We start from the raw sequence: 15,233 nt of genomic DNA on the forward strand, positions 1-15,233 counted from the left end.
GAGGCTAAAATGTCCATTAACAGTCTTTCAGCCCTGCAGACCATCTCATGGACAAAAAACGGTTCAGCACAATCCACCATCGAGCTGTCTGTCAAAATCCATCCTATAGTTTGTATGTGCCAAAACACTGCTTCTCGTTGAACGTGAAAATTGCCGTTACCGCTGCCTGGGTTAAAAATAAAACACATTATTACGGCCTTATGAAGCTGCTGTCGCACCGAGAGTGACGCCATTGGAAACGAGACCAACGCCCTGACACCACGCCAAGGCCTTCTGGGGAAACAGGGGATCAGAAGCCTGCAGAAGAAGCTCTTTTGCCCAAAATACATCCTTTGCCGCTGCCCAGAAAACCCCCTCCTCCCACCGGGAACGCCGCGTGCTTTCTCTTTGAGTGCTTCTTTCCATTTGTACTTTCCTCTCTTGCACTTAGTCAAGGGTTTGTTGGAGCAGATTCTTCCCAACACAAAGACTCCTTTTACAGTAGCCATCTGAAAAACAACTTTCGCTGCCGTTAGTTTAGTTCACTTCTTTTTTTTTTTTGGAGGCGGGTGAGGGGGGGTCATGTTTTCTCCACAGCCTGGTCGACTCACTGCCCCCCACCTTGTGTGCTCGTGCTCACCAAAGCCCAGTACGCTGGGACCATTCGAGAGATATGTCATTCTTCAACACTCGGCTGTAAATTCATGACATTAAGCAGCGGAGAAACGCCAGCTTTATGTGCCTTGCCCAAAGGCGTCTCATTGGACCGTTTCAGTGGGAGGACTTACTCAACCCCTAGCTCATTTAGGGATTCAAACTGACACCAGCACATGCGTGTGCTTTCCTGTCAATCACGAGGTCCGTTATCAGCATCGGAGGCCGTGTGTTTCTGCCCGTTTCATAAACTGCCTGATATGCAGCCGACAGCCAGTGATGGCTCGTTAAACGGTTACCATGCTTGGACGTGAGCGCTTGCACATTATTCAATTAACTTTCATATAAACCACCTCTGCAGGGTGGGCCTCCAATATTCTGAAAAGTGTGGCTCTTAATTTTACTTAAAGGAAAAGCACAAAGTGTCCGTGAATTACCTGCAGCTCCTCTGAAAGTGGAAAAGCCATAAATGGTGATGTGGCTTTTCCAACCTCTTCTCACACCTCCTGACTTGTATGTTGCTTGAGCTGAATCAAAAGTGTGCACAAGCTATGTGGATACAACTTGTCTCTTTGGTTCAAAGGGACTGAGCTGCATGGACTGAAAGAGATAGAAATGACATCACCCCGATGACGGGAATAAAGCTTTTTCATGAAAATCTGACCCCAATAAGAGCGCCATCACATTGGGAGCTGTGAAATATGCGTTCGGCCATCAGCAAAAGGAAACACGCTTCTCAGTCTCCCAAAAGTGCTGTTAGCATGCACATGAAACCAGTAGCATTTTAATTACTGCCCGACAGATTTCAACTGGCTTAGCTTCTGTTCTTTGGATGGTTCAGCTGTAAGATGTGTATCAGCAAACAGGCAACATCTTACCCTGAGGGTTCGATTTCTTTCCCCGCACATCAATGTTTCCTTGCTCTGGTTCTGGTTTTGGCTACAGGGTTCGTGAAGACAAGCATTGATTTTAGTTACAGGCTTTGTTTGGTCCTCAGCAAGACGGCAACATCCTGTAGCCTCTAGCATCGAACCCCCCCACGTTCCTCGAACGGCCCTTCCATCAGCACACGTAACTGCACTGTGGCAAGATAAAATATCTGTTTAACGGATAACGGATGGAAGGCTCGCAAGATGCACACAGTTTGAAGTGACACGTTCCAACACAGCGCACGGACATTAAAGAACATGCGCCCTAAAACATAACTTAGCTTATCGATGAAGCAGCCGTGAGACACAAAGGCCAGAAGAGAAATGGATTCTGCAGAATGTCAAATCTTCTCCTTTTGTTTTATAACATTCTTGTTCATATCCAGCATTACATCCTGTGAAAACCCAGAGTCAGCGCTCAATGGCAACATTTGGTCCAGCACCTCGAGCGAGCTCGTAATTCCATCTGACGGAGACACAGAAGGCCCATTTAAACTCTGCTCCCTTGTTATCATCTAAATGCAAATTGGATGTAATAACGACATTGTCTATCTTTCTGTGCCGGTGTGTCATCCCGTGAAGCATCCTCCCAAAGGTCTTTTTAATCATATTTCTTTCCCTTCGAACATTTTGTCTTTGTAAATATCTGTCTTGGAGGCATCCCTGGGGGCTGTGAATCCATGACGCACATGAACTCGTGGCACTGTGTCTTCCATTCTGACTCATGACCCTTGTCACAAGTTTGCCTTCTCTGAGGACTTTCACAGGCCATGCCGATGACTCTTGGTCAGCCAAATAAATGCAGCAGCGGTTGTTCTTTCGGATCCTTTCGCAGCGTCCAGATGTTTTGTGGGCTTCATCACAGACTATAGTGACCGAGATGGATGATTCCGTCTCAACTGTTGCAAACTATAAATGAATAAAGTGCTTCCAGGTGAAGTGATGACCGGCGGCCACATCGTAGGCATTTAGTGTCTGAGATGTTCAGATTAACAGAATTCCGTGGCTGTTGTAGAAACAGCCTCCAGCACCGGCGAAGCCTGTGTTTTGAAAACTATGACGGATGGCTGTAAAGAAACAATTTTTACCACCACGGTGAAGGTCGGTTAGATTGCCGGAGGGCGTGAGTTGCACCGCAAACACTGGCCCGGCCTCTAACGCGGAGCGGCTGCAGTCAGGGAACGAGTTTCTTCGCCTTTTTGCGGGAATTTCTGTCCCAACATGTGTTTAACCCACTACCACAGATGTGGTGTGAGTGTTTAGGTCAGTGTTTACATTAAATGTGTATTCTATGCTGCATATGTAGGCAGGTGACATTTGTCTTACTAAGACCGAACAGATCTGGTAGAAAGACGTAAAAGTATTCCCTGTATATACACTGTATATATAACTGTGTGGATCAGGGGGCGCTCCTGGAAAAAGTAGCTCAGTGCAAAAGTATAGATTTTCTCTTTGTACCTAAACGTTGCTACTTATCGCCTTTTAAAAAAACGTCTTTGGTTTGAGTAGTTTAGATTAGTAATAAGGTCTCTGGCATAACACAAGTGCTGAAATCAGGCTCAAAGTCACCTATAAATTGAAAATAAAGACCTGCTGTTTGTTTCTCTAACATACAAAACAAAGCTGCGTTTTTCATCTCAGACATACATTTGTTCGTGGTACAGAGGAGCCTCCTTAAACCCACCATCACCATTTTCCTCTGAAATACGATTCATCCATCTTCAACTCAGTACTTAAATAAGCAAATAGTGGAAAAATGTAATGGATGTAGAACATTGGAGTGTTGTTTCTCAGTGTTCCCTGGCTTTTTACACCTTAGAGGCTGTTTCGTGCCCTTCGGCTGGAGGGGAAGGATTAATGGTTGCTGTTGAGAGGAAAGTGGCTGGATGGTGCTGGTTGGCGCGGGGCGGGTCTCACCTCAACAGTAGCCGGGTGGAAAAGCCTTTCACGGACGGCGGAAGGCGCTGGATTGCCTCGGGCCAGCTGGCCGGCGAATGGGGGGGGGGGGGGGGGGGGGGTTGAGAGGCCGTCTACCTCCGAGTGGGGAGAGGCTGTGCGTGGGACAGTGTTTATGTTCCAGCGATGTACTTCTTTCTGTCTCTGGGTGTGCACTCTGGAAGAGTTTAGAGTGAAGCCACTTGATGGAAGGTATTCGAGAGCAGACACATCTGGATAAAGCGTTTATCTGGGCTCGAAGCGGGAGAGTGGTGACTCCGGGGTTCGGGGGGGGGGGGTAGTCTGAGCTGGAGAGGGTCAGTCTGGCGGTATGTGTGTGTGTGTGTGTGTGTGTGTGTGTGTGTGTGTGTGTGTGTGTGTGTGTGTGTGTGTGTGCCTTTAGCTGGTTCTCATTATACGGCTAATGTGACACTCTGATCCCAAACACACAGTAACTTTGAAGACCCAGGTCTAAGCCGGATGTGGGTTTTTGGGAGGCCCCTTCGCTCCAGCTTCTGTAACACAGTCTCCCTCCTTAGAGCACAGAGAGGACTGAGGGCCCTATTTACAGAAAGGCCTCACCATCAAATGTGCTCATGGAAAAGTGGACGAGAAATAGGAGACGTGTTTATTCACTTTTTTATTTTTTTGATGATGTGATTAGTTTGAAATCATATTTAATACAAAACTAGAGTATAGAAGCTTAATCCTTAAATGAAAGTATCAGAGAGCTCAGGCAGGCATTGATCCCACATTGGCTTTGGTTGGTTGGTTACAGTACATTGAAGAACTTCTTTTGTTATTGTTTGACCAAACACTTACTGTATATAAACTGGTATTCTATGTAAAATGTGAATCTGTATCCTCGCCCCGAACCACAGCTATGATGTTTTCTCAATGTCATATATATCATGGTGATAATTAGCGGTGGGGTGACTGACGCCTGCACTAGTGCTCATAACTGCAGCAGCCCTCTGAGCAACAGCTCAAAATGACGACGCACGGTGACTGAGGCAGACCGAGGCAAAATCACCATGAGAGCAAACATGCAGACGTACCTTTTCAATTCCTCTGAAAATGAGTGAGGGTGGAAAATGACAAGACTAAAACCACAGTGCTGTCAAGTGCTCCCTGCTTAAAAAACTGTGACAGTTCAAATCACGCCTGAAATGCTCTTAGCAGTGTGCACCAGAGAACCGGCTGCATTTATTTATGATGGAAACGTTCCAACTCGCATAAAACCTCAAAAGCGTATCGAGCTGACATTAAGTGAAGTACCAGAAAATGAAGAAGGGCTTTTTGACACAGAACGTGTTACTGGAGGAGCCACATGCCTCGCCATGCCTAAATGTGCATATGCATGGCTAGGCATGACTTTTTGGGCCTTGCGGTTCCACCCAGTAGTCACTAGTAAACCTTATATAGAACGGTAAGTGCTTCAACCCAGACGCCTGAAATAACCAACGATAAAATAACATTGTTTAAGTATCGGTACTAATAGATGGTAGATTGTAGCAGCAACAGGACACAGAAGCTCTGTTCTCGCCCATTTTGTGTTGACAAAGTAAATAATACAACCTTAAGTGGCTCTACTTAAATGCTGTCTAATTTCCTCCTGCAATTAACTTGGACCTTCAGTGCTGTGGAACAAATGCAGGGCAGCCGTGCATTGCATGCTGTGCTCTCAGTAGTCTACTGCTGGGTGATGATAATTCCATATTGACCTCGAATTACATTTTTAAGGATAAGTCAGTTGCTAAGGAAAAGAAGTACAGGACACTTTGTATTCTGCCGGATGAGAAATGTATCATTGTAAAAGGTTTATAGTCTCCTCGTGATTCCCGTTTGCCTTTTGGTACTTCTTTCGTCCTTCCTGTCTTCTCCCCCAACACACTTTTACCGTGGTGAGATTTAACGCTGGAATTCATCCCCGGTCCCTCGACTCAATTTATAAACATCCTTGTTCAATCCGAAGGGAAAGTCACAGTTGATGAATAAACAATCACTTCTTACAACGTTCCCTTGCAGGGAATGAGAACCTGGCAGAAGAAAGTGCGTGTTAATGTGTGTGGAGGAGGTCGGCTTGTGTGAGGGGGGGAAATAAGTTGAAACAGTATGAACTGGGGGGGGGGGGCGACCCTCTGATGTCAAAGGGAGGAGGGTGGGGGTATTTTAACAGGACCCACCCACTGGGACCTCGGGCCGTTGATGGCTTCCGCAGCTCGGCTGGGCGGACAGAGGTGCGCTTTGTGTTACAAAGTCATAAACTACAGCAGCGCCCCTGAGTCACCACAATGCTTCTGTTCACGGGCCTGTGTTTGGGTTACAATGTCGTAAGGCGAGTGAGATCATCACCCCCCCCCCCCCCCCCCCCCCGAGTCATAACGACAAGTCGATTGTGATGAGCCGACAAACCGCGAATTGGTCACACGCCTTATTTGGCTGGAATATTGTTACTTCAGAAGGGACGTGTGAGTTGTAGCTGAAGCAGAGCTTGAACGTTTGAGAATGACCCGTTGTGTAGTTTTGAAGAGTAGGACACTATTTCTTTGTCCGCTGTCGCCTTGAAATACAGTACCGGTAATGTTGACGTGAAACCACGACGCAGACAACATTTGATGGGAATGTTTTCACTGGCAGCGCTGCAAGAGAGCGTACGGACCAAAGAGAAGAGTTCATGGCAAGTTCCTGAAGAATAAAAGACGGGTTTCCAATGATTGCGTCGTCTTCTGTGCTCCTCGATACAACCTTCCCCTTTTTCTGACTCCCTGTTCTCATCTCATCTCCATCCAGTGATGGTCCGCCGTCCTCGGCAAAACCAGCGAGAAAAACAAGTCCCCTTTTCCTGTTCATTACTTTGTATAGAAACCCAGACAGCACAGAACCAGACGACACTCAGGCTTTCCCGCCCTTTTCTACGTTTTCCCTCCCTTTTTTTCTCACTCGTCCATTTTCCTTACCTGGAATAGCATTACATTGCCACCCACCTTTCAAACCGGTTTTAAAGGTCATCTCTTTTGTATGCTGCCCCTTTATTTATTTCTGTTTCTAAAGTTTTAAAATGAAGTACCCCCCCCCCCCCCTCCCCCAACCCCCCACTGAGCCTGTGTTTTCTCTAATTTCTCAGGTCAGATTTAGAGGTAGGCAGGGATCTGAAAAAGAGGACCAACCCGATGGGGCTTGCTTTGCTTTCACGCTGACATAGTGTCCCGGCTCTCTGCTGTTTAACAGTGCTGGGGGGGTAGCGGTGCTTTTTATATAGACTGCTGTATTCAGAGTCAAGTCTGTAAACATGATGCAACAATGTGCCGGGATCGCTGTGCAAATATAACAAGCTTTTGTTGCGTTAAACACTGATTCATCCATTCATCATTGTGCGGTTTTCCAATTATAATAACATTTCGACGCAATAACTTATGGAAGCCAAGGCCCAGATGCTGTGGTAGGTCCGTAACCTAGATGCAGTAAATGCTGTTCATTTGCTCTTCTAATTACTCCCTTGTTGTCTCCAGGTTGTTCATTTTTTCCTCCCTAGAGGGAGGCGGTAGAGATGGTTTCGATTTCCTCTTCTGTAGAGGGAGATGAATTTCTGAAGTTAGAATTTTGTAAGCCAACCGCTGTCTAATACGCAAATGATACATATTGAAAAGAAAACAGTCCTTGTTTGATATGACGCCTGCAAACAAACTTCATGTACAACTTCTGTGTATTAGGATTCACACTGAAAAAACAAATGTTTATTAAAAGCTCCAGTGCTACGGACCCTTGTAAGTGATGTGATTGCTGGATGCGCCGTATGTTACAGTAAAGGCCATTTACACCAAAGGAAGCTCTCCAATCAGGTCTCCGGTTGACAACACCCTATCCTTCACGTAATGGTCTCCAGAAGCATGTCCTGTCGTAATAGACAGCAATGGAAACAAACGGCCAACATAACCACTATTTATAGTAAAGCTAACCACGGTTTAACCACGGGTTACACAAGGAGGTTTGCTTGGATTCTGGGCAGTGTTACCATGGCAATACAGTGCAGTTATTTTCTTTCAAGACCAACACAATAAGGGCGCCAGAAGCATCCCAAACACTCAAATCTCTTCACACTTACTTTAAACATGTCTGAAGTGACTCAACTGCAGAAGTCAAGTCACAAGATGCAAAGTCCTCCCAAAGGCTTCAATCTTCCGGCACTTGCGGTCAGTGCGTCTCTCTCTCTCTCCCGTAGATTTGTTTCCGGACATGTGTTGCTAGATTGAGACCAAAAGAGGATGGAGGAGGAGATGAGGAGGAAAGGAATAGACAGACAACAGGGGTATTCATTCAGGGGCTCGTGAAAGAGAGGAAGACTCGGTTTCCTCCAGCGTTATAAATACAAGCGCGGTCAGTCATCAAATCATAGCCATCTGCATTGGCCTGACACCAGGGTTCTGTTTGATGCAGAATAAAGTAGTTGTTGGGAGGGGTGTGGCAGCCAAAGGGCATAAAAAAAGTGTCCTCTTTGGTGGTTGAACCTGCACACACAGACGGACTCCCAAGTGTCGCAGCAGCTCCAGAGCTTCTGGAGCGGGATGGTCCTGTACAGATAGTGATGCCTTAAGAGACAACAGCAGTACTGTGGTGCATATTCTCAAAAAAACTTCATGAGTAGGATTTTTCTTCCTTCTGTAGGAGCGAGTGACTTTTTGGGGTCTGGGTAAAGCCAGGAAAAGGTCTGGGCCGAGGCGTAGGGACAAAAGAAGTGCGCTTTCCCCGCATGAAGCCTGTTCTATACAGAGCTATCTCCTTCAGCTTTTATCCCCATGCTCAGTGAACAATCCAACAAAAGCTGGAACCATGGAGCTCATTGCGATTGTCTTTGCCTGTAAGAAAAGATTCTGTTCCCCCATTTTTCCATTTCAGCCTGAAGGCTCCTGTGCAATTAGCACTATTCATTCATTTGGAATACTTTAGCCTTACCCAAAACTCTCTGAACAATGAATGAATAATACCCTCGAGCACAGTCAGTTAACAAAAAGGGACATTTTGAAAATGAATGATGTGTGACTGTGATAATTCAATTCGATTCAGTAGCACAAATGATATTTGCACTTCATCTCCATTCTTGTTTTGAATTAACCGGAAACATTTTATAGCTTTAGTTGTATCGGTTAATTTGGGTGAATTCACTCAGTAAGGCTTGCAAATATGTGATCATGTCAAAAACATTACATTCATTTTTCCAATAGGCCCCAGCATAAGTGTTTCTCTGGCCACAGGAGACGGTGCTGTGCAGCAGTGTGATTAAATATCTGTGTGTATCGGGTCCTGTGCTGAGAACGTTCATCACTGTCTTTGTTCATGACAGAGCAGCCCAGGAAGCAAACGCATACACCCTTTTCGTAAAGTCACAAAAACACGGGCACCGTGATAAAAGCTTTGCTTTCGCCCCTCGCTGACATGAAAATGGTTGTCTTTCTTCACACTTGTTCACAGTGTCAGATCTGGAGAGGTTCATTCACAAGAAGAGAAAGCAAGGGCCCAATGTTCCCTTCAGGGTTTCCAGGTATCAGCACCATTAATGTAGATGCAACACAGACACAAGCCGTCCTTGAAAGGCCGCATACGAACATTTCTTCTCCCGCGGATCCTGCCAAACAGAGTCTTGAGGAAATACCTTTTCCATTTATAGCTATGAACGCGAGTGTTTGGTGTCTTATTTACTCTGACTCAGTCACGTCTGAGGATTTAAGATATTTGCTGCACGGCAGGCCTCCAGATGCTACTGTTGATTTTGATCCACATGTTCTTGTAGGAACGTTCTTGACAGAGCAATGTCTCTGCTTCAATTTTCCAAAGCGTAAGCATTTTGTGGTACGAACACTGCCTTCTTGGCTGTGTTCCAACGCGTTTCTGTGTCTTGTCTCTTGTGGTGGTGAGTGGGTGGCTAATGGAAGGCCCTTCTTCTATATCTCTTGGCTAGGGACATGGAAAAGCCCATGCTGAGGAAACGGGGTCTTGGAGGTGGTCCAGTTTCATTTCAGAGCACGTGCACAGGGAAATAATTGACTTCCTCCCTGGTTTACATTTTGTCGAGGGCCTCGGAGAGCACAGTCCAAGGCAGGTGGCTGAATTAGCATATCATTGGAAACGAGACAGCTCATGCCTGGGAAATCCTGAGCCCCGAGAGTCTAACGGAAAACCTCCAGGAGTAATGACTGATGTCTCAGTGAGTGATTCCCTTTAAGGCCAGAGGAGCTCCTCTTCATCCAAGAGCAGCTGGAGGACATCTGAAAATATAGAAATCAGACCTGAGCGAGTTGCACTGTAACATGAAAAATTACTCATCAGTGGCAGCTGGTCCATAGAGCGCAATGGGGCGTGGCCACACCTTGAGCCACAAAAAAAAAAGATTTTTATTTTTTATTTTTTTTGAAATCATATGAAAAATACATTTTTCAAATAGTCAATATGTGTCTATTTGTGTTTTTGAAACATGGAATATACCCAGTATCATTTGTAAATTAAGATATCTGCTTAAAATGTCTCATTTCATCTCATGTCTCAGCTAGTCTCAAGCCGTGTCCCAATTTGGAATTAACTGCAAAGTAATAATGCGTGTTTGATACCATTTTTGCACTGAATCATTCTGGGATGTTTTCCTGAATCATGTTACTCATACAGAGCAATTACTTTTTTCCAAACTTCCACACAGTTGCTATCTAGCAGTATAGGATGGGTTTATATCGTCTTATGCATGTCATCTTTACGTTATCACAACGTAGGGATACTGTACTTACAAATAGTTTGATTAGGCTTCTTTTGTTGAAATGGCAAACGGATAAAAGTGTCATTATTGGCTCTATTTAAAAATGCACAATCAAAGAGAATAGGTGTATGTGTGTGGGGTTACATGCGGTTAAAACTGATTGTTGCAGGTCTAAGCCAAAAAGATGTTCTTTCTTTATCTTTATATTTGGTTTTCACTCTTCACAGAATCCTACTTTGGGGACAGCCACTGCACTTTACAAGCCGTTCAAGATGTCTCCACCTTCCAGCTGTCCCTACAGATCAAGACGAGTCGCCGAAGTGGGCTGTTGTTTCTGGCTGCAGGAAGGGAGGATTACCTGTTTCTCGAACTCCTAAACGGGAAGGTACAGGTGAGTGGTTCAAAATACAAATACAAAAACACATTCGGTTTTAAAGTCTTGCTTCTTACCATGTCCCACTAGAGAAGTGTGAGGAGTAATACTTGGACAATCAGTACCAGTTAAAGGGTGACAAAAAATACCTACCGTGTTACTATGTTTTCCTAATTAAAGTGCTTAAATGTAGCCGAGGCGACTCACTTTACATGTTAATATAATATATTAAATGTTGTTCTTTTTCCTCAGGCCCGGATGAACATGGGGGCTGGTGACGTGACACTTTTTTCATTCCAAGGACTGTCGCTGAACAACCTCGAGGAACACAACATCTCGCTGACGCTGCGCGACCACAAACTCACCATGACCATTGACGAGCTCTATCCAACATCTGTTCCTGTGGACGACGATGGCGAACTGCTCAATATCGACACAGGCATCTGGCTCGGAGGAACAGGGTCCCTGGATGCTCCTTACCTCAACAATTTCATTCCCCCTTTCCGTGGCTGCATGACTGAGGTCAAATTTGAGTCCCACCAGTTCGACATCCTCGGCGAGGCGTTCAAACAATGCCACGATACGAAGGAGTCCTGCAGCAGTGAGTTTGAGGCCGGTGATGGGGAGACGACTAGTTTCAGCACCCCCGATTCCTTTGTGTCCTTCCCTACCTGGAGTGGGGCTAGCGGTGCTCCACGAGTCTTAGAAATCTTAATGAAAACCACCATTGAGGACGCGTTGCTTGTTTTCCACCCTGGCCGAGAGTCCGACTTCATTGCAATTGGTGTTGTGAAAGGCTATCTCAAAGGAGTGCTCGACATCGGCAGTGGCTTGCAGGTTCTGGAGAATACCCAGGTTCAGCTGGATGATGATCAGTGGCATAGAGTTCGTGTTAAAGTCAGTCAGGACACTTTCGTCATGAATGTAGATAGCCAGTCTTCCTCCCTTCCTCTTGACTCATCGCACAAATTGGACCTGGTTGGAAACTTGTATCTAGGGGGCATACAGGGGATAATGAAGGACGTCTTTCGTGAGAGCGGGTCCTTAATACGTGCAGAGGAGGAAATGACAGCAGAATCCTTCATTGGTTGTTTGGGAGAAATCAAAGTGAATGAGAAAGATAGAAGCCTACGGGACGCTCTTGTGACCAAAGACGTTCATGTTAAATGTGAAGGAGAGGATTATGACTACTCAAGCTACTATGAAACAGACGCAACTACATCTTCTACACCTCGCATCCTATATTCTGATATGGACATCAACTACCAGCATTGCAACCCAACAGATGACACGCCAGAGATATTCCAAAATGTCACAAAACTCCTTGATGTCACCCCATTGCTTGTGCCCGAAGGTGGGGAAGCTTTACTTTCCATCCACAACCTAAATCCTACATTTAACCTCAGTGCCGCAGGAATGCATCAATCTCAGATTATCTTTACTATCGAGAACGACCCCTGGTATGGCTCTGTTGACATAAACACTAATACGAGACGCACACAAAAGTTCACTCTTCTCGATGTCATCAATAAGAAAGTTAAATATATGCATGATGGAGATAAAAGTCATGCAGATCAAGTCCGTCTGCAGGTGGTTGCTGAAAGTAACAGCTACCTTCCAGAATGTTTAAAGGCTTCTCATGAGTATGTCCTCTCAGTGGAAATTCTTCCAGTTGATGACGTACCACAAGAAATCCCCATCACGGAAAACGGCAGAACTCGATTGGGCCCATCTCTTATCAAAATCACAGAGTCTGACACCCGCTGTGACGAATCAGTAGTAACTCTGAGCTCAGAGCTTTCCATGGAAGTTGGTTACCTAGAAAACGGTCAGCAGCCAGGAAGGAGCATTACAGAGTTCTCTTGCAAGGAATTAAAAGACGGAAATATCTTTTTCATACACACAGGGGGTAGAGCTACTGAAATTACCTTCGAGGTGTTGGATGGACAGTCAATAAGTCATTCAACTACTTTTACATTATCTGTGACACAGCCACATTTGACTATTGTCGCCAACACTGGTCTTCTCTTGTCTCAAGGAAGCAATGCCTCCATAGGTGTTCAAAATCTGTCAGTGATCGCCCATCCTCGTAATGGGGATATTGTGTTTGACATTACACAACCTTTGATATTTGGAGAACTACAGATTATGACAAGTGATAGAAGGTACAGGCAGGTTACAACATTCCATCAATTTGATCTAGATCAAGACCTCCTTCGGTATGTCAGCACCGAATCTACTGACCAGGAAGATATTGTGACCGAGCAGATTCAATTCGATGCCCACCTGGGGCAGTACTCCCTGTGGAACCACACCTTCTTGATCAAGATCGTCCCTGCACAAGTGAAAGTTGCCATTTTTCCACTAGAAATGAAGGCAGGTACAGAGGAAACAATTGTACTCACAAAGCTTCATGCTGAGGTAAAAGGGAAAAATCCGGATCCACAAACTGTACAATACATCCTTGTCAAGCCTCCAACAATTGGTAGCCTCATGTTGTCAGACAGAGAGTTGAATGAGGGGGACACCTTTACACAAAATGACATTTTGGAGAATACTGTTAGCTACAGTTGCTACAGAACTGTGGCTAGTACAGACCAGTTCCAGTTCAGAATCCTCGCTGATGGTCAGTACTCTCCACTGTACACCCTTCCCATTACCATCCTCGCCAATGCCGATGCTCCTGTTTTGACCACTCAGAGACTGGTTGTCTTGCAGGGTGGTGAGAATGCTCTGAATGAAAACTATCTGTGGATACAATCTCCAAGTTCCACAGATTTTATGTACCGGGTCACAGAGGAGCCGAAGTATGGGCGACTTATGAGGGACACCCCACCTGGGCAGCCTAAATTTGAGGGAGCGATAAGGGTATTCAGCAACGAAGACCTCAAGTTTGAAAGGCTTATTTACAAGCACGACGGCTCCAAAACAAACAGTGATGAGTTCTATTTTTCAGCAGTTGATCAAGCGGCAGAAGATTACCCTAAGGACACAGTGGATGGAGTTTTCAGAATATCCATCCAACCAAGGAACGAGCATGCTCCTGTGAGGGTTGTGGACAAAGTCTTCAACATAGTCCGCCACGACCAGCGTCTACTAACAACCGATGTCATCCAGTTCAAAGACGACGACTCTGGTTTCAATGACACACAAATTGTGTACGCTCGCGCGGGAATCCTCTCGGGCAACATCGTCTCAACATCTAACCCCTCACAGCCCCTGTTCCGTTTCACACAAGCCGACCTGCGAGACAAGAACATCCTCTTTGTTCACCACGGAGCCGACCGGGAGCGGTTCTCCCTGCAGGTGTCGGATGGCTTCCACAGCACCACCGCACTACTTGAGATCCACGCGGGCGAGCCCTATCTCCGAGTGGCCAACAACACAATCGTGGTCATCGACCACGGAAGCACAAAGACCCTTAACACAACCTTGCTGAGCGCCGACTCCAACATGGACATCAGAGACGATAGCGAGATCAAGTTCCAGGTCACGTCCCCACCCGACGATGGAAGGATCATCGTGAGTGGCGTCGAGGCTGCAGAGTTCACCCTGGAGGACCTGAAAAAAGCTGTTGTGTCTTACGAGCATAATTATGAAAGCCTGAGATCCAAGGACTCCTTTGGCTTCAGGATCCAAGCAAGAGGACATTCGGAAGAAGGCACATTCAGGATTAAGATATTCAAGCAAGGTTATCTCTCTGAGCCTGAGGTGATAAACAACAAGGTCATCATTTCCTATGAGGGAGAGCACACCGTGATCAACCAGGATCATCTCAAGGTGATGTTAACAGAATTCTTTTAAATTATTTTTTAATTTTAATTAAAAAGTGCATTTTTAATTTTTTCAATCCGCTAGTGATTATGTAACACACCGTTTTACCGTTTTATTTGCTCTTTGTGCGACATATCTTTGGCATGACATTTCCCTGTCTCTAATCTACATTGTAATCAGATGAAAGCAGGAAAATATATGACTGCAGTTTGCTGCTTTTAATCTAGTTTATGTACTAAATTAGAGTCCATTAAATGTGGAAAACAGAGAATCAAGTATCCCCTGAGGAGCTTCCTGAATCCCACTGTAATTTGTAAGATGAGCCAGCCCGCACTTCATCTCGGCTGAAATTAATGAGGTTTAAAATTGCGGGCCATTCATAAGACATTCTCTGCATACATATCTCCACTTCTCTTTTTAAACTTTTTTAAACATTTCACCAAAGTGCACACAATCCATGGAAGGAATGGGGGTAAATCTACACAACTAGTACACTGAAAATATGTATTGAAGAAAGCCTGAGAATGGTAGTATGATCTTCTGAAATGCAGGCTGCTAAATACTCCCTGGCTTATTATTTGATAATTTGATATTTGATATTATTTGTCTTATCCACTAGTGCATTGTCGCAACCTTCTAATGTTGTTTTTCAGCTGTGAGGAGTTCCTCTATATCAATGATGCATTGTGTTTGGGGACAGCAGCGACTATCATCACCACACCTAAATTGTCAAACTATTTTCCTATCAATCAATTTTAGGTTGATTGAATTTGTCAGAAATGGTCATCTCTGCACTTGATACAAATCCTCTTTGATTATCATGACACAAACAGTATTATGACCTTTT

The 15,233-nt window shown here is 45.2% G+C and overlaps 1 protein-coding gene across 1 annotated transcript in view; it reads left to right on the forward strand.

Annotated features, from left to right (window-relative positions):
- cspg4 (chondroitin sulfate proteoglycan 4) overlaps positions 1–15,233 on the forward strand; it is a 40,846-nt gene that overhangs the window by 11,693 nt on the left and 13,920 nt on the right. The window contains exons 2-3 of the mRNA XM_040163354.2: positions 10,467–10,630; positions 10,865–14,392. Coding sequence (XP_040019288.2) covers positions 10,467–10,630; positions 10,865–14,392 — 3,692 coding nt within the window. The remainder of the gene's footprint in view (positions 1–10,466; positions 10,631–10,864; positions 14,393–15,233) is intronic.

This window comes from Gasterosteus aculeatus, chromosome X (genome assembly GCF_964276395.1).
Source record: "Gasterosteus aculeatus chromosome X, fGasAcu3.hap1.1, whole genome shotgun sequence".
Classification (NCBI taxonomy): Eukaryota; Metazoa; Chordata; class Actinopteri; order Perciformes; family Gasterosteidae; genus Gasterosteus; species Gasterosteus aculeatus.